The sequence below is a fragment of the Rhinolophus ferrumequinum genome, chromosome 25, assembly GCF_004115265.2.
Source record: "Rhinolophus ferrumequinum isolate MPI-CBG mRhiFer1 chromosome 25, mRhiFer1_v1.p, whole genome shotgun sequence".
Classification (NCBI taxonomy): domain Eukaryota; kingdom Metazoa; phylum Chordata; class Mammalia; order Chiroptera; family Rhinolophidae; genus Rhinolophus; species Rhinolophus ferrumequinum.
The window spans coordinates 4,279,175-4,306,809 of NC_046308.1; the positions used below are offsets into that span (position 1 = coordinate 4,279,175).

The 27,635-nt window shown below is 40.8% G+C and overlaps 2 protein-coding genes across 4 annotated transcripts; one reads left to right on the forward strand and one right to left on the reverse strand.

Annotated features, from left to right (window-relative positions):
* Positions 1–402: 402 nt before the first annotated feature.
* GTF2H3 (general transcription factor IIH subunit 3) lies at positions 403–19,209 on the reverse strand. 3 transcript variants are annotated; one of them, XM_033098437.1, is made up of 13 exons: positions 19,121–19,209; positions 16,800–16,879; positions 12,035–12,141; positions 10,004–10,167; positions 7,569–7,631; positions 6,693–6,722; positions 6,520–6,548; positions 4,683–4,757; positions 3,925–3,978; positions 1,606–1,674; positions 1,067–1,202; positions 920–956; positions 403–834 (listed from the first exon to the last, which is right to left on the reverse strand). In XM_033098437.1, the coding sequence occupies exons 1-13, from the start codon at positions 19,131–19,133 to the stop codon at positions 765–767; spliced, it is 927 nt and encodes a 308-aa protein (XP_032954328.1). In that variant the 5' UTR covers positions 19,134–19,209; the 3' UTR covers positions 403–764. The 3 variants fall into 3 exon arrangements, with proteins under 3 accessions (XP_032954328.1, XP_032954329.1, XP_032954331.1); XM_033098438.1 differs by lacking the exon at positions 1,606–1,674; XM_033098440.1 differs by lacking the exons at positions 6,693–6,722; positions 7,569–7,631.
* Positions 19,210–19,254: 45 nt separating this feature from the next.
* On the forward strand, positions 19,255–27,379 carry EIF2B1 (eukaryotic translation initiation factor 2B subunit alpha). The gene is made up of 9 exons (XM_033097785.1): positions 19,255–19,404; positions 20,186–20,287; positions 21,377–21,513; positions 21,624–21,740; positions 23,411–23,523; positions 24,079–24,147; positions 25,065–25,140; positions 26,347–26,472; positions 27,121–27,379. Exons 1-9 carry the CDS (start codon positions 19,392–19,394, stop codon positions 27,283–27,285), a joined length of 918 nt encoding a protein of 305 aa, XP_032953676.1. The 5' UTR covers positions 19,255–19,391; the 3' UTR covers positions 27,286–27,379.
* The last annotated feature ends 256 nt before the right edge of the window (positions 27,380–27,635 follow it).

The following is a 27,635-nucleotide window of genomic DNA, read 5'->3' on the forward strand; positions in this document are numbered from 1 at the left end:
CCATTGCCCCCAAAAAGTACCCCCCAGAACCCAGATATTGACTTTCATAAATGAGCTCTTCACACAACTGTTTTTGAAGAAAAAGTTACTGCCAGACTATTGCACTCACTCTCCTTACTCATTTAAAATCAGGTTTTGGTGTGATTCAGTGACAAACTATTATTATTTGGATATCTTTGTCCAAATATGTACTGACGTCACACAACAGTATAAATAACGGCTAGTATCTGAACCTAATCTCAATTCAGACAAGAAGGAATTTACATGACTATTGTCTAAGTTAACGGTCGATTCAAGTGAGATGTTCCATCTTGATTGACACCATTACTCCACAAATAGTCACTTTTCTGTGTTCAAATTTCACATGGCCTACATTTCACAGTAAGAACCTAGACTTGGGTAACAGATTCTAAAGCCTAGAATCAGTCAGGACAGACTGACTTTGACAAAAGATCCTCCCATTAAAAAAAAATAAAAATAAAGAAAAGTATCAGAAATATGTACTATCTTCCCCCTTTCTGGACAAAAATTAGTCAAAAAACATTATAGAGTATGTATATTGCATTGAACGATTCTCTCATGTAAATCAGTTCCCCAGAAGTACAGGATGATGTGATTTTTTTTAAGAAATATATTTTGGAAGAAACTTCATTAAAAATTATCTGATCCATATCTGTATTTTTTTCAGAGTCTTCCTAATAAAGACTTCACCATACAATTTCTATAAATAGTTCTAAAAGATGAGCACAAAATTGTATGTATCATCATGCAGACACTTTCAGTTTCTTTTTCTTGGCCTTCAGCACAGGAGGGAGAGAAATCTTAAAGGCGGTCCTGAAATGACACAGGGAGGAAAATACTCTTTAATGCTCTCAATCTCTGCAGCAGGAGCCAGCCACACACCATCACAGGTACTTACTCGCAAGTAGTGCAGATAGGGCTGAAATTGCAGAATACTGAAGAGTAAAAAAAAAAAAAAAAAAGGACGGTTTAAAACCTCACGATTGAGATATTTTCTGCCCCACTCCAACACTGATAAAAAGCAAAACTCAGTCCATGAACTTACTTGACAAGCACACAGAACAGACATAGCCAATTTCAATAAGATTGCGGTGACAGAAGCAAGCAGCTCGGTAGTCGACATGAATTGGGGGTGGGAGGATTAACTGAGATCTTTGATCTTGATCAGGAAGAAAAACCCACTGCAAAAAAAAAAAAAAAAGGAAAAAGAAAGGAAATTTTACTTTAAAAATGGGCAAAAATAACCAGAAATCAGGACATAGATATCAGATATTAGCCAGTAAACACTAAGGAGAATACTAAATTAGGATTTCCTTACGTCTATGGAGAAATGCTTTTTTAATAATTCAACAACTACTGACCACCTACCTCTACATACCGTCACTGCTCTGTGAAGTCGTACAAAACTCTACATACAGCTTACAGGGTTCAGACTATCTGAAGTCCACCCTTGTCAGCTTTGAGACCCCCAGGTCACCCACTTATTCTTCTCTTCCAATTACTAGCATCGTGCTCCCATTCATCCCCCAAGAAATGGGTCTCACTTGACTCAAGGTATTAGGCTCACTGTTGACATTTCCTTACCAGCAAATACTGCAGAAGGGAGGGTATCTGAGGTACCTTCAAGTACAGTCCCCCTGTGATGTCACAAGCCTGCAAGACACACAGAGGGCTCTCTGCCAAACTAGCACTTAGCTTTTCCAGAGGGATGTAATTCTCACCGGCAATTCTTCAGGTCTCCAAAGGAGAGGAGGATATGACACAGCAAATTAAAAGTGAATGTTTTCCCAGAGTGAGTGAGGACCAGAAACTTCCAGCTACCTTTCAAGATGTTCAAATATCTTACTTTACCCCTCGGCCCATGCCCTTTTACCCTTTCACCTGTAGGGAGACTGCAATGTAGGCCAGTATATGCCCTTCTCCTGTTTGTGTGCTACTCATAAATTTTTTATTCTTGCCATGTTTATTCATTTTCATTATACTTTTTAATAACAACTTTGAGAGATATTTCACATGCCATAAAATTCACCCTTTAAAACAATAGGGTGGGGCCAGCCAGGTGGCTCAGGTTGTTGGAGCGCTGTGCTCCTAACTCCGAGGTTGCAGGTTCGATTCCCACATGGGCCAGTGAGTTGCGCCCTCTACAGCTAAGATTGTGAACAATGGCTCAACCTGGAGCTAGGCTGCTGTGAGCAACCAGAGGTCGGCGTGGGCTGCCGCTGGCTAAGCCGTGTGCTGCTGTGGGCTACTGTGTGCTGCCGTGTGCTGCCAGGAGCAGCTGTGAGCAGCTGATCAGCAACCGACTGCCTCAGCCGTGGGGAGCGCAAGGCTCATAATACCAGCATGGGCCAGGGAGCTGTGTCCTACACTAGACTGAGAGACAATGGCTTGAACCGGAGTGGGGAAGAGGGGAGGCGGAAGAAGATGGGAAAAAAACAAAGTGTACAATTCCGTGCTTTTTAGTATATTCAGAGTTGTGCAACTCTTACCCGTATCTAATTCCAGAACATTCTCATCACCCCAGAAGGAAACGTGTACTCCTTAATCAGTCACTCTCCATCCCTCCTTCCCTCAGCCCCAGGTAACCACTAATCTGCTTTCTGTCTCTATGGATTTGCATATTCTGGACATTTCATATATGGATTCATACAATGTGGACTTTTGTATCTGGCTTCTCTCACTCAGCATCATGTTTTCAAGGTTCATCCATGATTCAGTGAGTGTCAGTGCTTCATTTCTTTTTATGACCAAATCATATACCACTGTATAAACGGACCAATTTGTTTATCCATTTATCTTTTGGTGGATATTTGGGTTGTTTTTACTTTGGGGCTATTATAAATAGTGCAACCATGAATATTCATATACAATTTTTTGTGTAAACATGTTTTCATTTCTCTTGGATACATATTGAAGAATGGAATTGCTGGGTCACATGGTAACTCGATTCAACTTTCTGAGGAAGTTGCAGACTGTTTTTCAAAGTGACTGTATTCCCACATTCCCAGTAAACATCAGAACCTTTGAAGCTGGTATACTTTCTGATTTTATCTTCCTTCCCCACTCTTCACCTCCAGGAATAACGTAAACTCAAGGTTTTCTGCAGTTTTGTACTTTCAAATGATTTTTTAGGAAATAATATTTTTTGTGTTCAAAAAACATTTATCAAAAATTCAGTAATTTCTTCAGTCTTACTTCCTTTTTTTCCTTTTTGGTTAAAGTAAAATTCAGTTTCATACTTTTGATTAAAATGTAACATCTAACATCACTGTTCCACAGAAATATAACACAAGCAACACATGTAATTTTAAGTTTTCTAGCCACATAAAAAAGGAAAAAGAAAAAATTTTAATACCATTTTCATTAACTTAATAGATCCAAAGTATTATAATTTTAACATGTAATTGATACAAAAATCATTAATAAAATATTTTACATTCTGTTTTTCACACCAAGTCTTTGAAATTCAGCGTGTATTTTACACTTACAGCCTATCTTAATTCAGACCGGACTCATTACAAGAGCTCAAAATTCTCTGCCTAGTGATTTCTTCTACCGTCTGTATCTATATACAGAGAGCTATCATTCTGTTCACCCAATATTGACAAAGGTAATTTTTGGATAATACGACTTGAAGGGATTTTTTTTAACCCTTTTAAAAAATACTGTTCTGTGTTGCTTAAATTTGCTTTAATGCATGAAGCATTCTTACAATGTCAATCAAGTCATTATGTAAAATATTTAAAAATGTGAAGGGACAGAGATGTTAGTTCTCTAATCTGTACCATCACCCAGGCTAATCCGTAAATATGTGGGAAGACTGGTGAAAAGCATTTAGCAATAGGTAACAGAACACACCATGTTTTTATAACCACCAACACCAAGCATTTATTTAAAACATACCTGCTGGAGGAGTCCTGAATCAGAGTCTAAAACACAGGCATCGATCAAAATATTCTGAAATGAATATTCCAAAAGTATTATAAGAATAACAACAAAAATAACTATCTTATACTGAGAACCTACTATATGCCGGACTCTATTCTTTCAATGACATATTTAATATACATGACATATATAATAACTCTGCAAGGTAGTTGTTTGATTAGCATTTTGCAGCTGAAGCACCCAGGCCTTGGCCGGGCTGGGTCACAGGGCCAAGGGGAGGCAGTGCTGTCACCCTCCGCCCCCGTCTGCCTGTTTCCAAGGCCCACGGTCTTTTCATTACATCATGCTGCCATTTCAAGATGGAGAATATTATACAGAGCTATAGCATTTTAGGTTAACATTGAAGTTTTAAGAAACTTTTCTTTTTTTGCCATATCAAAGAAGAAAATCTTTAGTGATAATTCATCTGAACACTTCTGAAAAACCAGAGATTCTTAGCCTGGATTCCAAGGATGGGCTAAATGGGGTCACGTAAATATCGTGACATTATATCTGAAACTGTGCATGAGTGCACACCTTTCTGGGGACTCATGAGATTCTCTAGGGGTTCAGGACTGGAGAAATGACTAGGACCAAATACAGATTCCAGATTCCTGATCCATTCATACGGCTATTTAGTCAGAATACTTCTCTAAGTAGGTCATTCAAAAAAAATAAGATTAATTCCTTCATTATGAAACAAATATTCTTAAAAAGGAAAGCTCTCTACTCACCTGTTTCTGTGCTGCGAAGATGACATTCATGAAGTTCATGTACTGCAGTGCACTGTCTTCTGCGGCCTTGATCACCTAAGAATCACATCCAAGGTGAACACCCTGCAGACACGGCCTAGGACTCACTCAAACGGCCTCACGACAGACTGCAAACTGCAACCGACACTATTTTTCTAACTTGTCTGCTAGTTATCAGCAATAAATACCTAAAAGTGTAAAGATGACTGGAAAAATGTCCCCCAAACCCCAGCACTCGAGAACTAATCCTTGTTAATAGTTTCTAGAGAACACCTATGTGGGCATGTATATATGTACACTCACACCCAACACACACACACACACACACACACACACACACACACACACACACACACACACAGGATGAGCCTATCTAGTGCTCTGCAACCTGCTTTTTCAGTCCACAATACCTGGGAGGAAAAATCTTATGTCAATGAATTTGGATTTGTGTTGCCCTTCGTGCTGATTTCATAGATTTCCACTATTTACCCAATTATCCAGAGGAATCATCTATGAGAGGACATTTCAGCAACTTCCAATCCTCGGTTTTGGACAATACTCTGATGAACACAATCATACCCTTAACTCTCTGATTAGTTCCTAAAATAATCAGTGAGATTCCTAAAGTGTACGCACATTTCATCCTGATACGGATTACCCAGCTGTACCAATGTATCCTCAGAAAAGCTGTACCATTTTATCCTCCCATCACGGATGCAAGAGAATTACCAACCCTGAACGTTTGCCATCAACCCTAGGATGCCAGGTTTTTGTTTGTGCTGAGCAAGAGGCAACAATAGAAATGAATGTATTTCCCCATGTTAACCAATCATTTGCATTTCTTCTCTTGCAGATTGCTCGTTTCTACCTGGTTCTTTAGCATAACCTTGACTTTTAACAATTAATTTATAAGAGCTCTTTTTTACTTTGGAAACACTCTATTAATCCTCTGCCAGGTAGCTAGGCTGAAAATACTTTTTCCTAATAGTTTTGTTCTGTCCTTGTTTGGGAGGGGGGTTATTTATTTATTTGAGACCTTACGCTTTCTTTTAAAGCTTCACATCATGGTTTCGAAGTTTCACATCAAGGTACTCACCAACTCAAGATTATAAACAGATGTTTTCTTCTAGTTCTTTTATGATTTGAATTTTTACACTGAAATATTTGATCTTTGGTCAAGTGTATCTAGGTGTAAGCAATGAGATAGGTATCTAGCTTTATTTTCCCCCGATGACTGACCAATTGGCCCAACACCTTTTATTGAATAATCCACTTTCTTCCCACTAATTTGAAGTGCTTCCATATCACAAGTCAATCTTCCCCATGTGCCTGGTTTTATTTCTGGACTCCAGGCTTCCATTTTCTGTTTGCCACCTACCATGCCAAAATCACACTCTTACCGTACTTCAGAACGTGTCTTAATGCCTAAGGAGTCACTCCCTACTTTATTCACTTGCAGAAAGCTCCTGGCTACTCTCATTAACTTATTTTTCCAGATAAACTGTTGAATTTCTTAAATCCCCCCACTCTGCTAGGAAAAAAAGGGTCTCATTAATGTTCTGAGTTTGCACTGAACTTACAGTTTAATTTTGGAAAAACCGACATCTGAGAATAAAATACGGCTCTCCATTTATTCAGTTCTTTAAGTCTCTCAGAATTTTCATTCTTCAACATAATCCGTGTTACACATTGCTTGTTAACTAATTCTGGACAGTTAACGTTTACTGCTTCTATGGTAAATGGGTCTTATTTCCCATTAGGTTTTCTAATTGACTACAGTTGGCATTTTAACGTAGTATTGATTTTTTTTTAATCTTACCAAAATCCTTGACTTCATTTCCTGATTATCTACAAAGAGATAAAAACAGATTATAATTTAACTGTATGTATCTTATTAAACATAATACACGGTTTTCTAACCAATTTTAAACAGTCCACCAAGTTACAGCAGTAAAATCAGGATTCATCTCATAGAAAAATGTAGGCTCCTACCTTTAACCTCCTTGTTCATTCTATGAATGTCTTATTTTCTTGGCATTAAGGAATTTAAAAATATTATTAACTTCCATAAATATTCGTAGTGAACAGTAAAATAACCTCAAATTTTAGATAAATAAACCCAGTATCCACTAGCTAAAAAAAAGAAATGCTCCATTTACCATGATAAACACAAAATAAAAGACTGGGGGTTTCTAACAGGTAATTGTAATAAACTGGGCTTTGTAACCTGACCAAAATATCTTTGTCCCAGAATACTAAAATTACCAAGATCTGATCTCACATCCTAGATTTGAATACTGGGACCACAAGCAACAGTAAGTCAATCAAGTGAGATACTGAACTTGAGAGTCACACACAGACGACCAGGTACCGCCATCGAAGTCTAGAACAGAGGAAGCAGTCAATACTGTCCGAAAAAATTAGATTACCTACGACCGGGAGGCGATCACAACACAGGCAACATTAAAAAGCTTAGAAAGGTGCTGTGCACTCTACACTAAGTGCAAAATAACCCGCTGGCTTGTAGACAAAGCCACTCGTTTAGTAAGCATCAGAATCAGTAAATAAATGGCTTTTATCATCAAACACGGCTCCCAACTCCAGGGAGATGGAAGAAAAAAACCAACTCCCCAGTCTGCCTAAATAAGAAACAAGGAAACATCCTGAAGAATTGTGAGCAGAAGGACATACTGGAGAAACTATAGCTTTCCCATTATTCCCATTTCAGCTTATCTTACAAACATTTCAAAGCCAGCACTTCAGAATGCTCATGTCTTCCATTAACATGGGCACAAGGTTCTAAAAAAATACCACAAGTTATGTTTATCCCAGAAGACACCTTCTGAATAACTGAAACACCAAGGATACAGCAAAGAGCTTTGGCCAGGGATCCTGCCAGCAGAGTTTCTGTATGTTGACCCTTTATGTCACCTATAAATAATAATTAAAAAAAAATTATTTTTAGGTATTTTCTTGGACAAAAAACCATTTTCAAACCAAAGCATTCTTCATGAAGGGAATCAGACATTTTCAAACTGGGTTTTAAAATAGCATAATTCTTCAATAAGCAATTCTTAAACATTTTCTCAATTTAAAATATCCTGGTGGCCAGGGGCTGGGGAGGGTTGGGGGGTGAGGATTTGTTTGTTTAACAGGCACAAAGCTTCAGTTGGGATGATGGAAAAGTTCTGGAAATAGACAATGCTGATGTTGGTACAATAATGTGAATATACTTAATGCCATTGTGCTGTACACTTAAAAATGGTTAAAATGGTCAATTTTATGTTACATATATTTTACAATAAAAACCAAATAATAAAAAAATGTCCTGGCAAACGTGACTTGTATTCATCTTTTGTTACCGGTATATATTGAGTTTTACAATTTTAATAGTTTTCTCCTTTCTTGAAAAAAATAAATCTTGGCATAATTCGGAGAAGTTCAGGTTTATCGATGATCGAAGTAGTAAAACAGGTCTCATGTAACTGTAGGCAGATGGGAAGGTGGCCCCTGGCCAGGCCCTGAGCCTCCCTGCCCTCCATTTTCCACCTCCTCCTCCCGCTGGTTCCCCTTGGAGCTGCCCAGCCAGTGAAAGGACTGGAGAAACTCCTCTGGCTGTGGTAAGCAGACAAAGTCTGCAACTTGTTTGGAGCCCTGGGTGAAAAAGTCACTCTTAAGAAAAGCAAAATTGTAAACCTGCAGCTTGAGGATGGGGAGTCCAGACAGACACCCTGCAGAACAGGGCCTGCAGCTGGTGCAGAAGCACTGACTCCTACTCACGCCACCACCACCACCACCACCACCACCACCACCAGGAAAGGTCTTGAATCCTATACTGAGAAGCTGGACCTCTACCCTGGAGGCCAGAGGTTCTCAAAGTGTGATTCTGGAACCAGCTGTAGTAGCATCCCCTGGGAACTTAATAGAAATAGAAATTCTTGGGACCACCCTAGACCCAGTGAATCAATAACTGGGGCCCAGCATTTTGTTTTAACAAGCCCTCCAGGTGATTTTTAACAGCGCTATAGGGGTGTCATTTACAGATCACACAATTCATTCCTTTCAAGTACACGACTCAGTGATTTTAAGCAAACTTACAGAACTGTAACCATAACCCCAATCCAATTTTAGAACATTTCCCTCACCCCAAAAGACCACCTGAGCCCATTTCCAGTCATTCCCTGCTCCCCCCAACAGCCCCGGGAAACCACAATGGTATTTTCTGTCTCTGTACAGCTGCCTTTCTCCTCCAGGTGGTTCTGACACAGGCTACAGTTAAAAAACACCACTGCAGGCAACAGGGAACCAGTAAAGGCCCTGAACCAGAGAACAGCAGTTCTAATTTTTAGCAGAACAACTCTAGAGGCTGAGTGGACAGACAGAATGGAAAACAGGTGTCACTCAGAAGCTGTGGCAATGATCTCAAGCAATGGCTCTTAACCTGAGCAACTGTGCCCTATGGGAGACATTTGGCAATGTCTAAAGACATATTTGGTTGTCACGACTAGGAAATGTCATGGCATCTAGTGGGGCGAGGCCAGGGATGCTGCACTGTACAGGACAGTCTCCACAACACAGAATCATCCAGCCCAAAATGTCAGTAGTGCCTAGGGTGAGGCGGATGACAGACAATAGGGGGTCAGACTTTGGAGGAACTGCTGAAGCTAAACAAACAGGATTTCATAGCTGATTAGACGTTGGATGTGAGGAGAAGAAAGGGGTCAAAACTGAAAGCTCTGAATTTGGAAAAGTGGGTGAACGCGGGTGACAGAAATAAGGAGTGGAGCTACTGGTACAAGCGAGGGGACAAGGTAATGAAACTAGTCTGGGCATGATAATGACACTGAGGGACCCTCCAGTGGAGGCATCTGCATCTTGGAAAAAAGGCTGAATTAGACACAAAGATTGGGAAATATTCATACACAAATGTTAATTAAAGACAAGAGCGGACGAGGACATAGAGGGAAAAAAATAACATGCAAAATAAAAAATACGTATTTTAAGGGACAAGAAAGAAAAGTCAGAAATAGAAGAAAGAATGGTCCAAAAAGAGGAAAACCAGGACAACAGGATATCCTTTGCAGCCAAAGAGTGTGTTTCAAAAATCAGTGAACAGTGTCAAATGCTGTCGCCACCAGGCAAATCATGCATAGACTTTGACAGAAACAATTTTTAAAAAGAAGAGAAGCAAGTAGATAGAAGCAAGAACCTCAGGTCTCTGGACTTAAAGCCTCAGGACCTCCACATTCAACTCCATTTATGAAATAACAAAATAACAATAATGGGAGAAAAAAAGCTGTTACTCTTGGTCATGAGATCTTTAATCTCTTCAACAATGACTTCATTTGCTGCCGTTAACAACTCATATTTTCCGTCTTTACTTCCGGAGGGATTAAATTCAGAAGGGTTGCCAGGGTCCCCAAAGAGGTCTCCAAGTCTGCCATTCTTTCCAGGATATAAGAATCGACTGAAATAGTGGGGAAAGAAAAAAAAGCACCAGTTATACCAGGACTCAGAGTCCTCACTAAACATCAAAATGAAATTCAGCAGAGAAAATAAAACTCACACCAATTCTGGACTCATAAGATTCTATAATAAATTTCATTTTGTTTTTCCCCCGTTTTCTATCTCCCTCCACCCCCATTCCGATTCAAGCCGTAGTTTCTCAGTCTAGTTGTGTAGGACACAGCTCCCTGGCCCACGCTGGTATTATGAGCCTTGCGCTCCCCCTGGCTATGGCAGTCCGTCGCCGGTGGTTGGTCTGCTGCTCACAGCAGCTCACGGCAACTCTTGCTGGCTGCCAACCGCTCACACTGGCCACCGGCCACTCATGGCTGCACACAGCAGCCCATGCAGCACACGGCAGCCCATGGCAACCTCCAGCAGCCCATGGCAACCTCTGGCTGCTCTCGGCAGCCCAGCTCCAGGGAGAGCCCTTGTTCACAATGTTAGCTGTAGAGGGCGCAGCTCACTGGCCCATGTGGGAATCAAACCAGCGACCTCGGCGTTAGGAGCTCAATTCTCCAACCACCTGAGCCATTGCCCAATAAATTTCATTGTTGAAAAATGTGTAAAATAGGCAAATTGGCAAACATGAGTCAACCACCACTGAACATTTTACTGATTCCAGTGTTTTCTGAAAAAATGAGAGGAAATAGGATATTGGGTTATAGGCTCTTGAAATGCTCCAAGGGGGTTGTCACTCTGCTTTCTCAGATGACAACTGGAAGAGAGTCATATCAAATTCTAACTTGCTACTGGTTGATTACTTGAGGTAAATTTTCTTCCCCAGTAATAGAAATCTGGTCTCTGAAAAGATTCCCCTGGTGTTTCATGAATTTATAGTAATCATGTAAAACACATTTGTGATTTTTCTAAAAAACAAAGAAAAAAAAAAAGCTTTGTTATAGCTTTTATCGCTATCTTAATCAAATCAGCACCATCTTTTCCACTCAATTCTGTGAAAAACATATGGCGATGATAGAAGTAGAAACACTTTCTTGGTGGCCCAAAGGCTCTCTCCACACATCAAAGGGAAGTGGCTCTAAGAACCAAGAAACTCTGAGAACTATCCACAAACTTCATATGAAATATGTTGCTACACGAGAGTCACTTCTACTGTGATGGACATTTAGTTAAGACAAAGCTGTATCTTACCTGGGGATTAGATTCTAGAGTCAGTGTATAACATGACACATAAATATGGCCAAAAGGATTCAGGAAAACCTTTATGGTACACATGGCCATAGGTGCTCCTCAGCTGCAGATCCAGTCACCTTCCAGCTAACTCAGCTGGTTTTCACACCAGTGTTAGAAAAAGTCACAGTTTTTTCAGCTGGACACCGGATGGAATATTTGGCTTGGGTTGAGGCGACAGTACTATAAGAAAACTCCTTATTTCTAAATACTAAAGTCACACACAGAGCAGTGAAATCGTCACACCATGAGAGGTACACAGGAGCCAAGATGGCCGAAGGGAGAGCAGAATCACACCTCCCATCTCACCTGCCCCCTGGGGAAGACCCATGGGTAGAGCAGTGATGGGAGCTGCCCGCCCAATGTGGTAATTGTCTGCTTCGCCCAGAATATACAGTTGAAGCTATATAACAATTTAAATGTGCCCATGATGCAACTCTACTAGATACCAGCAAAGGAGGTTTTCAACATTCACACCTACCAAGGTTTACATGTACTAATTCTCGATGCTGAGTATTATTCACTGGTACAGAAAAAAATGTTTCTGCAACACGGGGTAGGGAAAGTACATGCTAGCTGACATAAAAATCTCAGAAATGCTAAGCATTGACTAGGTAGAGTGATCATAATGGTCGTACCTTTCTTGAATGTGACTTGCTATCACAGCGAGTTTGTTGGAACGATTCATGAATAAGTGAGAATTTCCCAGCACCATCACTGCATCTATGCATTTTGATAAAGTAAACTATTGAAAAACAGAAGACATTAGAAAGGTAAATTAGCCATCCAAATAACTACATCAGGTCTTGAAATGATTAAGATTTCATTTAAATTTTAGACAATTGTTGGCATAAAATTGCTCAGGAGCTCCTTCCTCCAAAGCCATAAGCTAAAACACTTGAAAACTATCTAGTTTTCTAATTTTACTTATATGAGATCATGTCGACATCAGTACAATATTCCGCAAATATCTTCTGCATACCACTTATGAACAGCAAACATGTCACATCTTCTGTAACAAAATTACAAGCCAACTATTGCTACACATGGAGTATACAATTAATACACAGGGATTAAACTGGTAATTTGTAAAAGCTTTCAACTCATCCATTCACTAAGTATGCCGAGCCCCTGTGGTGTGTTTCTCACAAGTACTAATATTACTAAAAAACATAGGTGGGTATTTTTACAATCCTGGAATAAGGCAAGTTTATTTTAAAGAAAAGAATATGTCAGACAGAAAATAAAAGGCTGATAAATCTCACTTTATTTTAAAAAAAGAATAAAACAAACCTATTAAAATTTCTATGTGGCAAAAAAAAAATGACTATAAACAAAAGTGAAAGACAAATTACAAACTAGAAAAAAGTAATTGCAACATATGACAGGCAATGGGTTTTCCTATTATCCACATATCATAAAAAAAAAAAAAAGAAAAAGAAAAAAAGAAGAACACCTAAAGAGAAAAATGGGCAATGCCCTAGGGAAGAGATACAATGGGCCATCAAATACACTAAAAGCAAATTGAGACAACATTTTTTGATATATCATATTGGCAAAAGATAAAAACATGGAAAGAGAGCATCTTGTGTTAGTACCAAAAAAAAGGAATTCTCATGTACCACTAACGAGAGTTCAAAGTAAGACTCTTTCTGGAGAGTAATAGGTAACATGCAGTGATGTACTACTAGTCTAGCCATACAATGGAATGCGATTCAGAAATAAGGAATGAACCACTGATTCATGTAACAATATGGACAAATCTCAAAATAATTATGCTGAGAAAAGAAACCAGACCAAAACCTCCACTACATTCCGTTTGATTCTATTTATATAAATATCTAGAAAATGGTAACTAATCTAGTGACAAAAAGCAGATCAGTGGTTGCCTGAGGGTGGGGACAGGCAGAGAGAGAGGTACGTGGGATAAATGACAAAGGAACATAAAGAAACTTTTGGGGGTGGATCTATATGTTCATTATTTTGACTGTGGTGATAATTTCATGAATGTATATATATATGTGAAAACATATCAAATTGAATATTTTAAATATGTACAGTTCATTGTATGTCAATTATATCTCAATAAAGCCGTTTTAAAAAAATACACCATTAAGAAAACGTAAAGACAAGCCACAAAGTCATAGGCCTAGAGAAAATATTTGTAAATCATTAATTTGATAAAGGACTGTGTCCAGAGTATAAATAATTCTCACAACTCAATAATAAGAAAATAAACAGCCCAGTTTAAAGACTGGACATAACATTTAAATACACATTTCACCAAAGTAATGATGGCTAATAAGCATATGAAAAAAGAAGACTTAACATCGTTAGTCATTAAGGAAACGCAAATTAAAACCACAACAATATACTACTATCTACTCACTAGAAGAGTATAGTAAAAAAGACAGGCAAGTGTTGGCAAGGATGTGAAGAAACTGGAACTCTCATATACCACTGATGGGAATGGAAAATGGTGTACCCACTTTTAGAAAGTTTTGTCCCATCTTGAAAAGTTAAATCTAAACTTACTACGTGACCCAGCAATTCAACTCATAGGCATCTATCTTCTCAAGAGAAATGCAAATACATGTCCACACAAAGACTTATTTATGAATTGTCATCATTATTCATGAGAGTCAAAAAGTGGAAACAATCCAAATGTCCATGACTTATTTAAACAAGATGTACGACATCTATCCGTACAATAAAATACTGCAGTAACAAAAAGGAACCCCCAATACAGGCTACAAGATGGATACACTTTAAAAATATTACACTCAGTGAAAAAAGCCAAAATCAAAAGACTACATATTACCAAAATTCATCCAAATGAAAAAAAACATTCAAATACTTTAATAAGGATTTTAAAAATTTAATTCGTAGCTTAAAACCTCCCCCCCAAAAAAAATAAAAAAAAAAAAACCTCCCCAAAAAGCAAAAGCAATATCCAGGCCCAGACTATTTCACTGGTGAATTGTACCAAGCATTTAAATAAGAACTGACACCCATTCTAAATAATCTCTTCCACAAAAACAGAAGCGAATACTTCCCAATTAATTTTATGAAGCCATTATCTCTCTTATGCCAAAATCAGCCAAAGACAGTACAAAAAAGAAAAAGGAAAGGAAACAGACCAATATTTCTCATGAACATAGATACAAAAATCCTGAACAATATACTAGCAAATTGAACCCAAATAGGATTTATCGTGGAAATGCAAGGCTGGTTCAAGATCTGAAAATCAATCAATGTAATCCACCATATTGACAGGCTAAAGAAGAGAAATCACTATTTGATGCAGAAAGAGCATATGACAAAATTTAACATCCATTCCTGATAAAAATCTCTAAGCAACCTAGGAAGAGAACTTCCTCAACGTATAAAGAACATCTACAAAAAAATCTACAGTTAACATCATACTTACCATGTTTCCCCAAAAATAAGACCTAGCTGGACCATCAGCTCTAATGTGCCTTTTGGAGCAAAAATTAATGTAAGACCCAGTATTACATTACATTATATTACTTATATTATATTACATTATACCCGGTCTTATGTTACATAAGACCCAGTATTCTATTCTGTTCTGTTCTGTTCTGTTCTGTTCTGTTATATTATATTGTATTATGTAAGACCCGGTCTTATTTTACTATAAGACCGGGTCTTATATTAATTTTTGCTCCAAAAGATGCATTAAAGCTGACTGTCCGGCTAGGTCTTATTTTCAGGGAGACATGGTAATGGTGAAGACTGAATGCTTTTCCCCCAAGATCAGGAACAAGGTGAGGATGTCCACTGTCATCATTCTTATTGAACACAGTACTCAGACCTAACCAGTACAATAAAGCAAGAGAAGGAAATAAAAGGTATGTGCATTGGAAAGAAAAAAATAAAATTGTGCCTATGTGCAGATAACATGACTGTCTATATAGAAAATCCCAAGGAAGCTACAAAAACACTGCTAGGACTAATAAGTGAGTTCAGCAAGGTCTCAGGATACAGGATCGACACACAAAAATCAATGACATTTCTATATACTAGTATCAAATATGTGGAAACCAAATTAAAAACACAATACCCATTTACCATTACTAAAAGAAAGAATATTTAGGCATAAATCTACATAACATGTAGAGGACTTATCTGATGAAAACTGTAAATCACTGAGGAGAGAAATCAAAGATCTAAATAAACAGAGAGGTGTTTTATTTGTGGATGGAAGACAGCACAGTAAAGCTGTCAGTTCCCCTCAAAGTGATATACAGCTTGAATACTATTCTTATCAAAATCCCAGCAAGATCTGTTTGCAGATACGGACAAGCTCATTCTAAAATTTATGCAGAAAGCTGAAGGAACTAGAATAGTTAAAAACAACTTTGAAAAAGAAGAATAAAGTGGGAGGAATCAGCCTACCGAAGTTCAAAACTGATTACACAGCTACAGTAACCAGCACTGAGTGGTACCAGTTGAGGGAAAGACACACAGATCAATGGTACAGACAACGTACCCAGAAATAAACACACACGTGTGTGTCCAACTGATTTTTGACAAAGCTGCAAAAGCAATTCAGTGGAGAAAGGGTAATCTTCCCAAATGGTGCTATAGAATTTAGACATCCATAGGCAAGAAAAACAAGCCTCAACCTAAACCTCACAGCTTATTAAAAAAATTAACTCAAAATGGATTATAGATTTATATGTAAAACTTTTCACAGAAGACGTAAGTGAACTAGAGACCGGGGACTATAAAAATAGCAATTATAAAGGAAACACAAAGGAGCTCCTGTGTGTGATGTATGTTGACTGGTGGTGGTTACACAAACTTGTACATGCAATAAGGCTGCACAGAACTACACATCCACAAACTAGTGGATGTAAAACTGTTGCGATCTGAATATGGTCTGAAGAGTATACTAAAGTCAATTTCCTGGTTTCACTACTGTACTAGTTATGTAAGATGCTACCATTGGGGGAAGCTGGAGTAGGGCACATAGGACCTCTCTGTACCATTTTGTATCATTTCCTGTGAGTCTGTAATTATTTCAAAATAAAATATTTCGAAATAGGAAGTTTTTGTTTAGAGACCATATATGCAAGGAATCATTCTGAAATGTCCAGAAAAGGCAATACAGAGACAGAGTGGTTGTCTGCAACAGGTGGTGCAAGCAGCGACTGACTATAAATAGGCATGAGGGAACTTTTTGGGGTGATAAAAATGTTCTAAAACAGAATTGTGGTGATGGTTACACAACTTTATTGTGGTTTTTACTAAAAAATCATTGAATCGCACATTATGATGGTATGCAAATTATACCTTACTAAAGCTGTTTTTAAAAAATCAATATAAACATATACTGTTTTACCAGAATCATCCAAAAGCCTCCTCAAGCAATCTTACCTGAGATTGCTTTAATGCTTGCTTTCCCCACCAAATTGGATTGGTATCAACGATGATAACTAGAAGATTCAACTCATCTTCTGAAAATATTAAGAAAAATAAAAAGTATTAGCCTCGTGGATCAAAGCCGACATTCTCAATCAGTAAATTAAATCCAGAGCAAACACCACTACAAGCCTTTACATGTTTCTAATCCTACAAGCACAAGATTAACAAAAGGCAAAGTTCTTTTAAAGATTTAAAGCTCTGTGGGTCCTTAGCAAGCTTTTGCCTGCTTTTTGTACCACTGCATCTTTCATCACTAGAATGTAAGCTCCATGAAGAGGGATTTTTTGTCTATTTTGTCACTGCTTATCCCCTATTCCTAGAATATAGCCTAGCCATAAGAGGATGCTGAATAAATATCTATTAAATGAACCCAAAGATATTTGCCTGGTCAACCATAGAAGGCACTGAATAACCAGTTGTAAGAACCACTAGTAGTAGAATTTCCGGCAGAGGGGTGGGAGGCTACAGGGAATACAGGAATCGATTTGGTCCCGAATCCATCAAATGACCTAGCAGCAAGGCCAGCTATGATTAGGAATCAATTTTTAAAGAGGTGAAAACCAAAGAGGGAAAACCAATTCCTGTGTAAAGACTATTTTACTGTGAAAGGAATTAGGCTGCTCTCCAAACACAGATATAACTAAACAGGCTAACTCAACACGTTAATTCACTCAACACACTAAGTACCGGTGTTAGGTGTTGCGCATACCATGTGCACGCCTTCAAGGAGCCTACACTCTTATTGAGGTAACACATATACAAACCCAGAAGCACATACTGTTATGAAAAACCCAGGATCCTAATCCTGGGATGAAAGAACACATGTAAATCACACAACAAAGGGCCTAGCACAGAAGCAGCACTTAAAGACTGTGTCTCCCATAGGCCCTCACTCCCCTACCCATAAGTCCTTAAGCCTTTGGTCTTATTCCCCATCAGGCCCCACCCCACAATTCTCGGGCCATCCATTCCTTGCTACTATTAAGAAGCCTGATGATTTCACTGATATGTGGTATATAAACCAAAAGCAACAAAAGAACAAGACAAACAAATGAGAAACAAAAACTCACAGACACAGACACTAGTTTAGTGGTTACCAAAGGTAAGGGGGGAGGGAGCTCGTAGATAAGGGTAAAGGGGAACAAACATATGGTGATGGAAGGAGAACTGACTCTGGTTGGTGAACCACACAATGGGATTTATAGATGATGTATTACAGAATTGTACACCTGAAATCTATGTAACTTTACTAACAATTGTCACCCCAATAAACTTTAATTTAAAAAAAGGGGGGAAAAACCCAGAAGCCTGATGAAAGAATGAAAGGTGTGTATTCACACACATGCAATGCCCTGTGAATGTCCTTCTTTGGTTCTCTGCCTCCTCATTGGTAGACAGGGGCCTTGCCAGCTCTGCCTCCCTCACAGGGTTGTGGTATGGATTAAAACAGATAAAGCAAGCATGGACAATCACAGCCTCCAAATAGATCTATTTCTATTCCTGTTTCCCACCGTCCATTTTCCATAGAGCAGACAAATCTTTACAATTTTATGTTAGATCATAATACTTCCTTGTTAAAACCCTAAAAAGGCTTTGTATTACACTTAAAAGTAAAGCTCAAGCTCTTTATCATGGCCCTCAAGGGCTCTGCACCTGGCTACCCTCTGATCTTATCCCTCTAGCCCACCTGGCTCGGGCCACCCTGGTCTCTTTTTTCTTCCCTTAAGACATCAGGCTCTGAAACTGGTAGGATGATATATGAATGAAAGTCTCTCCACCTTCCTCCTTCCCCAGGGTCCCCTTTTCTGTCTTCTCATTGTAAAGTAGTGGCTCAACTTGCCAGGGGTCTTTGCAGTCATATGGCTCAGTTTCAATATCACTGGTCTTCCCTGGACAACTATCGAAAGTAGCTCCTTCCTGAATCAACTCTTAATCTATCTACCACATCATTCCACTATATTGTTTTCATAGCTCTGTTCCCCTTCGAAATTTTTATGTATTTGCCTATTGTCTGTCTCACCCACTAGACTGCAACCTCCACGAGGGCCCGTCACGTACTCTGCTGCATTCCCCAGCACATACAACAAATAACGCCTGGCACAAAGGAGGTGATCCAAAAATATTTACTGAACGAATGAATGAATACATTCGTTACTCCTCTAAAGACCAAACAGGTTACATCCAACCCAAACCATATAATCCATTTGGCCGGGCCTGGCCGGGCCTAGTTGGTCCAGCCCCGGGGTATGGGTCCCACCCGGCGCGGCCCTCACCGTCTGAGACCATGGCTGCCCGGGTTCCTCAGCGCAGGGCCAAGAGCAATCAGAAGAGCATCCCGGATGTGGCGCTCTCCAACTTCCGGCGCTGTCAAATGACGTCAGAGGCGGTTTGACCGAGGCCCCGCCCCCAAAGCGCCGGAAGTGGAGTGCGGAGCCGCGCCGCGCGCTGTCAGTCTCTGTGGCTCGGAGCCCGCGCGGTCACCCGACTCGTGCAGGTAGCGCGAGCGGCTCCGGGCCCCTCGGGCTCTGCGGTCCGGAGGGCACCATGGACGACAAGGGTAAATCGGGAGGGGATGGGCCTGCTAGGACCAAAGCGGAGCCGCTCAGGGGTCCCTCCACCTCGCACACACAGGCTGGGCTCAGGGAGAGGTCACTTTCCAAACTTAGGTTGCTCTGCTGGATGTGGTTCCTCTAGTCACAACTAATCTTTCTCGCTGCTCCGGTATCCAGGGGATGGTCTCTGAGAGCATCTGCAGACACCCCCTCTCCACACGCTTCTTTCCACTGCCCTCGTCCAAAAAAGTAAGACTTTAGACGAAGTGTCAGGTCTTCGCAGTCTTGATTTCCCCATATGTGGGATAGGAATAAGACTCCCTGCTCTGTTGGATCTGGTACTAGAATCGAGAGAATAAGCCGTGTTTGATGTGGTCATCTAGTGTGGTGATCGAAGTGTTTTATTAAGTGAAATACAAGGGCAAACTTTCATGTTAAAAAGATAAAAGGGGATTGACCTCTACATACACGTAAATAAGTTTATATGTGAACAGGCTTGACTTAGCATAGACTGCCCGCAGGGGTACAGGAGAAATTGATAAGATGGTTGACTCTGGAATTCTCTCAGAACTTGGGGTCAAGGATAAGAGGGAGAATGACCTTTCACTATCATTCAGTAGCTGTCATCTCTAGTCCCATCAACATTTATCATTCCCCTGAAAGCCAAACACATGAAAAGTAGTTTTTAAATTATGTTGCTTCTTAAGGTCAACAGTTATTGACAAGTTCTCCGGCCTTAGATCCTGATAAACAAATTTGATGAGTCACTTTTTTCTCTCTTCTCAGAGTTAATCGAATACTTTAAGTCTCAGATGAAAGAAGATCCTGACACAGCCTCAGCAGTGGCTGCCATTCGGACTTTGCTGGAGTTCTTGAAAAGAGATAAAGGTAAAGAGGGTCATCCTCAAACACGCTGGGCCTTAGGAAAGTCTTCTAATAACTAATACAAGTATAGAAAGTGAGAGATGTATGTGTGTCTACACAAGGTAATGTTGCCCCAAACTCAGCTTCTTCATTTTAGTCTTCCTTTTAACCTGGAGCGAGTCCTTGTTACCATTAAATGGATTCCCTTTCGTAAATGAAATATACTTTGAATCAAGAGTCACCATTTTATGTCAAATTGACCACGAAGCTTAAATTATAGCAATAATTCAGCTTTACAACTGTTTATTGAGCTTATGTCTTGTGCCAGATTCTATGCAGATGCTACAGAGAACATTCCAGAATAAATTCTGGTATTAAAGTCATTCACTGCGATCACCTACTAATTCAGGCATTCTAAATGTAAGCATCTGGGTGTATAGCATGACATCTTGTATAAGCAAAATAATAAGGCCTTCTTTAATCCAAAGGGCTGGACTAGACATATGTGTCTCTAGGACAACCTCCAATGTCTTCCCATTGTACTTAAAATAACATCCAAACACCTAAGCCGCCTCGCAGACCTCATCTGCCACTGCTACTTAATTTCCTTCCAGGATGGCCCTCACTGAACTGCATTTCAGCCATGCTGGCCTCTCTTTGTTTCTCATGCTAAGTTTGTTCCCATCTCAGGGCCTTTGCACTGTTCTAGTCTGCTCCTGGAACCTTTCCCACTGGATCTTTATGAGGCTGGATCCTTTCTTACTCAGGTCTCAGTTTAAGTGGTCCCCACTCCAAGAGGCCATCCCTGTTACCTCCAGCATAGCTTCACCTTTCTCGTCATTCTGCTTTTTTCTCTCTTCATTACAACCTATAATTAATTTGCTTGTTTCTTTGTGTGCTAGTTTATCGTCAGCCTCTTCCACTAGAAAGGGCACTCGATCACAGCAAGGACGCTGTCTGTCTTGCTCACTGATATATCTCTGACATCTAGAATAGTGCCTGGCATACAGTACGCACCCAGTAAATATTGATTGAATGAATGAATGAATCACAGACTCACCCAGGGGCTGTGATACGAAAGTAAACATCACATTCTTTGTGTGATCAATCCAGGAGAGACAATCCAGGGCCTGAGAGCGAATCTCACCAGTGCCATAGAAACCCTGTGTGGCGTGGACTCCTCAGTGGCCGTGTCCTCGGGTGGGGAGCTCTTCCTGCGCTTCATCAGCCTTACATCCCTGGAATACTCTGTAAGCCGCTACCCGCCTCGCATTCCTTTTCTGCTTCTCTCTTCGGCTGTAAATATTCTCTGCTTTGCCTGGATCTTCCGCTGCCCCTCATTTTGCTCTTTTCTTCCTAGGATTACTCCAAATGTAAAAAGATCATGATTGAGCGAGGAGAGCTTTTTCTCAGGAGAATATCACTGTCGAGAAATAAAATTGCAGATCTGTGCCATACTTTCATCAAAGATGGGGCGGTGAGTAGATATCACGTGTGGTAACGAAGCGAGGATTCTGGAGTGAAAGACTCCTGGGGTAAAATCCTACCTCTGCCACTTAATTGCTGTGTAACCTTGGACAAGTTCCTTAACTTCTTTATGCTGCAGTTTACTTATCTGCTAAATAAGGGTGATAATAGCACCTACCTTATAGGGTTGTTGTAGGGATTAATAAGATGGTACGTGTAAGGACTCTGCACTGTGCCTGGCACACAGCAAGCACTAATATTGATATTATTGTTATAGGTTGTCATTTTAAACAGGCAGAGAACAACACTGGGATAGCATGCGTGATTCTTGATTTAATAAGGTGTCTTATTAAAGAAGTATCTTTATTATTGGGTATGTACTCAATTAATCTGAATTAAATCAACACAGAACAGCATTTGTCACTGGTTAATATTGTCTGTCTTCCTACTGAAGGTTAGCACTGGATTGAGATTTTAACTTAATTTCAGATGCTATTACAGAGATGCAAAGCTGCCTACTGTTTATAAGTTAGGAAAGACAGGAACTGCAAGTTTAGTCAGTCTCCCAGCACAGGGGTAATAAAACTTTTATGATGTCTCTCCCACCAGCATCCCTCCTTTGCGCCATCTAAGCCTCCACTGACCATAAAATGCTTGCGTTTTGACTCTGAAATCGTGTCCTGTTTTATTACCCTCTTCCCAACCTTTGAAGTATGTTATTAAATAAATGACATAATAGGTGTGAGGAGAACTTGTACAAAAGCCGGTTGCAAACAAAGCCATTTGAGCCAAGTGGAAGCAAGATTATGACTGCTGTCTCAGGGCTTCTGCTTTCGGCCACGCTGCCGGCTTTCTGTGGGTTTCATTTGTACCTGTGTAGTTTAAGGTGGGTACACCTGCCTCGGTGCTGATTTACACTAAGTCTAGAGCAGAGCGGCTCAAATTTCAACATGCAGAGGAACCGCCTGGAGATCTGAACTGCACATTCTGATTCAGTAGGTCTGGGCTGGGGCCTGAGAACTTGCATTTCTAACAAGCTCTCGGGTGAGGCCCAGGAAGGAGCGAGGGAGCTATGTCCATCTGGCATTGTGCCGTCCTCTATTCCTTAGGACAGAGGTCACGTGTAAGTGCCTGCAAATTGTATCTGGCCCACAATGGGCAGCGTTTACCCCAGGGTTTATAAATTTAAAAAAATTAGTTAACTAACATTTAAATACTGGATTTTTGGGCTCCTCTAGAAAAATCAGATGATCTGACAACAGTGGGACCCTGTGACAACAGTGGGACCAGCCCCATCCAACCCACTGCATTTATTTATGCTCCCTGCCTGGTGCCTGTAGGCCAAAGTGTGCAAACCATGTCTTGGAAATAGAAAAAATAACCCAAAGGAACCTAACAGAGCCTCCAGATGTAAAGGCTTTTGCCCACGGTATGGGGATTCCATTTCTGTATCTGCTGTGGGAAAAGAGACCCATGATCTATTTCTCTGGCAGAAACCTTTTTCAACTTACATGTGGGTTTAGAACTTGTTGTGCCATCAAGACCTTTTCTTCTGATTATAGTTGACTAGTGAGAAAGCATAACGAAAGCATTGGGGTTCCAGGAATGTGTATTAGAGTGGCCAAGGGTATGGTTGATGGTCGGAAGCTTCCCCACTGACAGAGATTTCTCGGTTCACAGAAAATATTAACTCATGCCAACTCCCGAGTGGTCCTGAGAGTCTTGGAGGCAGCTGTGGTGGCCAAGAAGCGTTTCAGTGTGTACATTACAGAGTCACAGCCTGACTTATCAGGGCAAGTATCTTTCCGTTTGCTTAGGGGCCCAGCAGTCATTTATTTTAAGGAACAAACTGAGGGTTACGATCCATTGTACGAGGAGCCAGGCCATGGCTCCGAAGTGCCCGTCCATCGGCCTGGCCTGGGCCTGGGCCTGGGCCTGCCCGGATGAAAAACCACTGAACTTACAGTAGGTCCCAGTACAGGATCGAGGGGTTTTATTTAATAGTGAAATCAGAGGAATAGCAGGACATTGTGTCAACTGAAACATTTTTATCAAAGAACACAATTCACATCTATCCAGCAGATAATGACGTGCAAATTTTCTTCTTTCTGAATTTGCATCTTTTACCCAGAGTCCTCGAGACTATAGTTTTCCTGAAACACACACTTCCTTCTAAAGAACCCAAATTCTTGTTTCCTCAGTCCAGTCTTGGGATCTGCCCCTTCATCCATTGACATTACCTGAGTTTCAAGCTAACATGTTTTGTCATTGTCAGTTAAGTGACTCGTCATACACCACTATGGGACTTTCTTGGATTTTCTCTGATGTTCTCAAAATGTCATTTTCAGTAAGAAAATGGCCAAAGCCCTCTGCCACCTCAACGTCCCGGTCACCGTGGTCCTGGACGCCGCTGTTGGGTAAGCGCCTGGCTTCCCCAGCCACAATTACTTGTCCTCACTCACTCCCAGGGTTGGCTTAGAGTGGGGTGTCCAGATTAAAGGTTTGAGTCCCATTCATAAACCGGCACTGGTTAGCGTCCTGCCTCTTAATTGACAACTGAGTTAAACTAGCAAGCTCGTTACAAGGTCTTGACGGTGTCCACAGAAGACAGGGCTGGAGGGTGCTGGAAGAATGGGTGTCTTTTACGTAGTACTACAGTGCAAAGGTCAGCACATTTGGTTAGTGTTCCCTCTTCATCTGAAGACATGGGTGTCCTCGGTGGGACTCTGGGATTCGTCGACTCACCCATGCAACTTAAACTGACGTGACATGTCTGTACCTCACAAGAGAAAACAGGAATAATGATCCCTTGGAAAGAAAACACATAAGGCAGATGAGTGAGGAAATTGGGGATGTGTTGAAGAGTAAGCACTTTGAGAATTCTAATTGCTCATTTTAAAAGGTATTTTGGCCTTCACCCTACCAGAAAGATTCTTAAATTGTGTGATACTTCTTTCCAACTTCAGATCATAATAGGTTTTAAATTTCGGTTTTGTCTGTATTGAAGCAGAACAGAAAAGAATGCACCTCACGTAGTAAGGATAAATACCAGGCCATGAAATTCTGGCTTGCTACGCACACATGTGAGCACGTACCGGGTGGCCAGGAGGCGTGTACATCTTACTATGGGGTCCTGATCAAAACGGGTGTTAACGCCTCCGGCAGCAGAACTGGTAACAGTGCAGGCTTGTCTCATGTTAAGTGCTCTTTTAAATAGTTAGTTACGGGAGGAACTTAACATGGTAAAAATGGAATATTAATCTTTGCAGGTGGTGATGCTACTAACGAGAGCCAAGAAAAGACCATAAAACAATTTTTTTTTCAATTCCCTTAGCTATATCATGGAGAAAGTGGATCTCGTCATAGTTGGTGCTGAAGGAGTTGTTGAAAATGGAGGAATTATTAACAAGGTAGGAGCGTCGGTTCTCCACAGTTCCGTGTTTAAGGCTTGGTGATGTATTGTGGACCCAGGACACTGAAACAGTGTTGTGTGTTACGTTATTCGGCCATCTAACCCCGTGTGGCCTCAGGGCTTCGTCACTGCATCGAGCTGTTTCCAGGTCCTACACCAGTGCTCAGCCCAATTTCGGTCAGATTTCCTTCTGCTTTGAAGATTGAGCTATGTAAATGAAGAGAATGTAATTTATATTTTCTCAAAACATGTTTTAACGGAATTGGGTATTGGGTTGGTTTTCTTTTTAACTGAACATAATCATTTTTAAGTGTCCAGTTCAATGGGATTTACATTCACATCGTCGTGCAACCATCACCACTGTCTGTTTTCAAAACTTTCCCATCACCCCGAACAGAAACTGTCACCATTAAGTAACACTCACCATTCCCCACTTCTCCCAGCCCCAATCTAGTGTACTTCCCACCTCCGTGATTTTTGCCAATTCTTGGTATAAGTGGAATCATATCATATCTTTCCTCTTGAGTTTGGCTTCTTTCACTTAGCATGACGTTTTCAGGGCTCATGCAGGCTGCAGCATGTATCAGAACGTCATTCCTTTTTTTTTATGGCTGAATCATGTACCACTGTATGGATGGCCCACATTTGTTTATCCATTCATCCTCTGAGGGACGCTTGAGTTGTTTCTACTTTTTCGCTGTTGTGAATGCTGCTGTGAACATGGGTGTACAGTTATCTATTTGAGTTCCTAGTTTCAGTCCTTTTGAGCATATCCCTACGAGTGGAATTGCTGGGTCAGATGGTAATTCTGTGATTAGCTTTCTGACGAACCACGAGAATGTTTAACCCACCGGCTGTACCATTTTACATTCCCACCAGCAATGTGCAAGGATTCCAGTTTATCTATGTTCTTGCCCTCACTTACTTGGTCTTTTTAAAATTACAGCCATCCTAGTAGGTATAAAGCAGTATCTCATTGCAGTTTTGATTTCCATTTCCCTAATGACTAAGGATCTTGAGTATTTTTTCATGTGTTTATTGGCCATTTATATAGCTTTGGAAAAATGTCTATCCTGTTTTTTTAAAAGATGCTCTTTAATTCCAAAGCCATAATTACACACATTACGTTCACCCACACACTGTCTGTTGCTTCCACTTCAGATGTGCTGTGAGATCTCATTCTCCACTTTCTCTGACTTCCCAGATTGGAACCAATCAGATGGCCGTGTGTGCCAAGGCGCAGAACAAACCTTTCTATGTGGTTGCAGAAAGCTTCAAGTTTGTGCGGCTCTTCCCACTAAACCAGCAAGATGTCCCAGATAAGTTTAAGGCAAGAGTCTGACATATTTGAAGGGGTATTTGAGTCTAAACAAAAACCTCTGAAAAAATGCTGTTCTAAGAATGTTCCAGTAAGTTACTCACTTCCCATTGCTACTTCCTCCAACATCCGGGATACAAAGAGAAGTTGGTGGTGGTTAGACTCACCGAGTCTAATTTGTCCCCAAGACTCACAGTCTAACTTGTCCCCAGAATTTCAGTCTGTCACTCACTTGAGCACTAGATACCGGCTGAGGCGGCAGGAGGGCTGGCGGTTAACAGTCCAAACTTTGGCGTCCATGTCTGGGCTCAACTCCCATCTCTGCCATTTCTGACCATGTGACCTTGGGCAAGTCCTGAACTTCAGTTCTCGGTACAATGGGGTAACAGTATTATCAGTTAGGACGATTCTGAGATAATCCATGGGAAACTCCCTATCAATACTGCTATACGGAGCGGCTGGAGGAGTTAATCCAGCACACAAGTGACAGGACACATGGTACAGACATGGTCTGCCCCCCTCAGCAGTGTGCTGCTCAGCGGGCTTCTCCCCGTTTCCAGAGAGCACGTCCGGGTAGCCGCACCGACTGCTCAGCCAAGGCCCCCCGAGTGCAGAGCCCTGGACGTGGGGCAGCCTAATGTACGCTTCCTCTCTCCTCAGTACAAGGCAGACACTCTGAAGTCGGCACAGACTGGACAGGACCTCAGAGAGGAGCACCCCTGGGTCGACTACACCGCCCCCTCCTTAATAACACTGCTGTTTACAGACCTGGGGGTGCTGACACCCTCTGCAGTCAGCGACGAGCTCATCAAGCTGTATCTGTAACCACTGGGTCCGTCCCCGCACGCGCAGCTGATGCAGTTGGGGCAGCGTGAGTGCCCTCACCGCTCGCTGAGCCAGGCCAAAACCCGGTTGTTTTTTTAATGAAGACTTGTGGACTAAGGACTTAAAATCATAAGTCTTGAAGAATTTTTTATTCATTTCGGTCCCATTTAAATATGTTCATGGTTCCCCAAAAACTCAACCTAAATTGTGCTTAGTTTCCAGATACTTTCATTCATTTCCTATTTCCAGAAATACGCGTTCCATTATTGGCCATTTAACTGATAAAAGAAGACGTGCCCAAGTCTCCCTCCCTTCACCTTCCCCACACTCCAAACTGATCTGCCAAAAGC

What these genes read in the sequence shown, in the direction of transcription:
- GTF2H3 (XM_033098437.1), bottom strand. An exon ending in AATGAACAAGGAGGTTAAAG is followed by an intron (nt 6,549 to 6,692) that starts GTAGGAGCCTAC and finishes ATCTCTTTGTAG; the next exon opens with ATAATCAGGAAATGAAGTCA. An exon ending in CCTATCTGCACTACTTGCGA is followed by an intron (nt 835 to 919) that starts GTAAGTACCTGT and finishes GTGTCATTTCAG; the next exon opens with GACCGCCTTTAAGATTTCTC.
- EIF2B1 (XM_033097785.1), top strand. An exon ending in CTTTCATCAAAGATGGGGCG is followed by an intron (nt 21,741 to 23,410) that starts GTGAGTAGATAT and finishes CTCGGTTCACAG; the next exon opens with AAAATATTAACTCATGCCAA. An exon ending in ATGGAGGAATTATTAACAAG is followed by an intron (nt 25,141 to 26,346) that starts GTAGGAGCGTCG and finishes CTGACTTCCCAG; the next exon opens with ATTGGAACCAATCAGATGGC.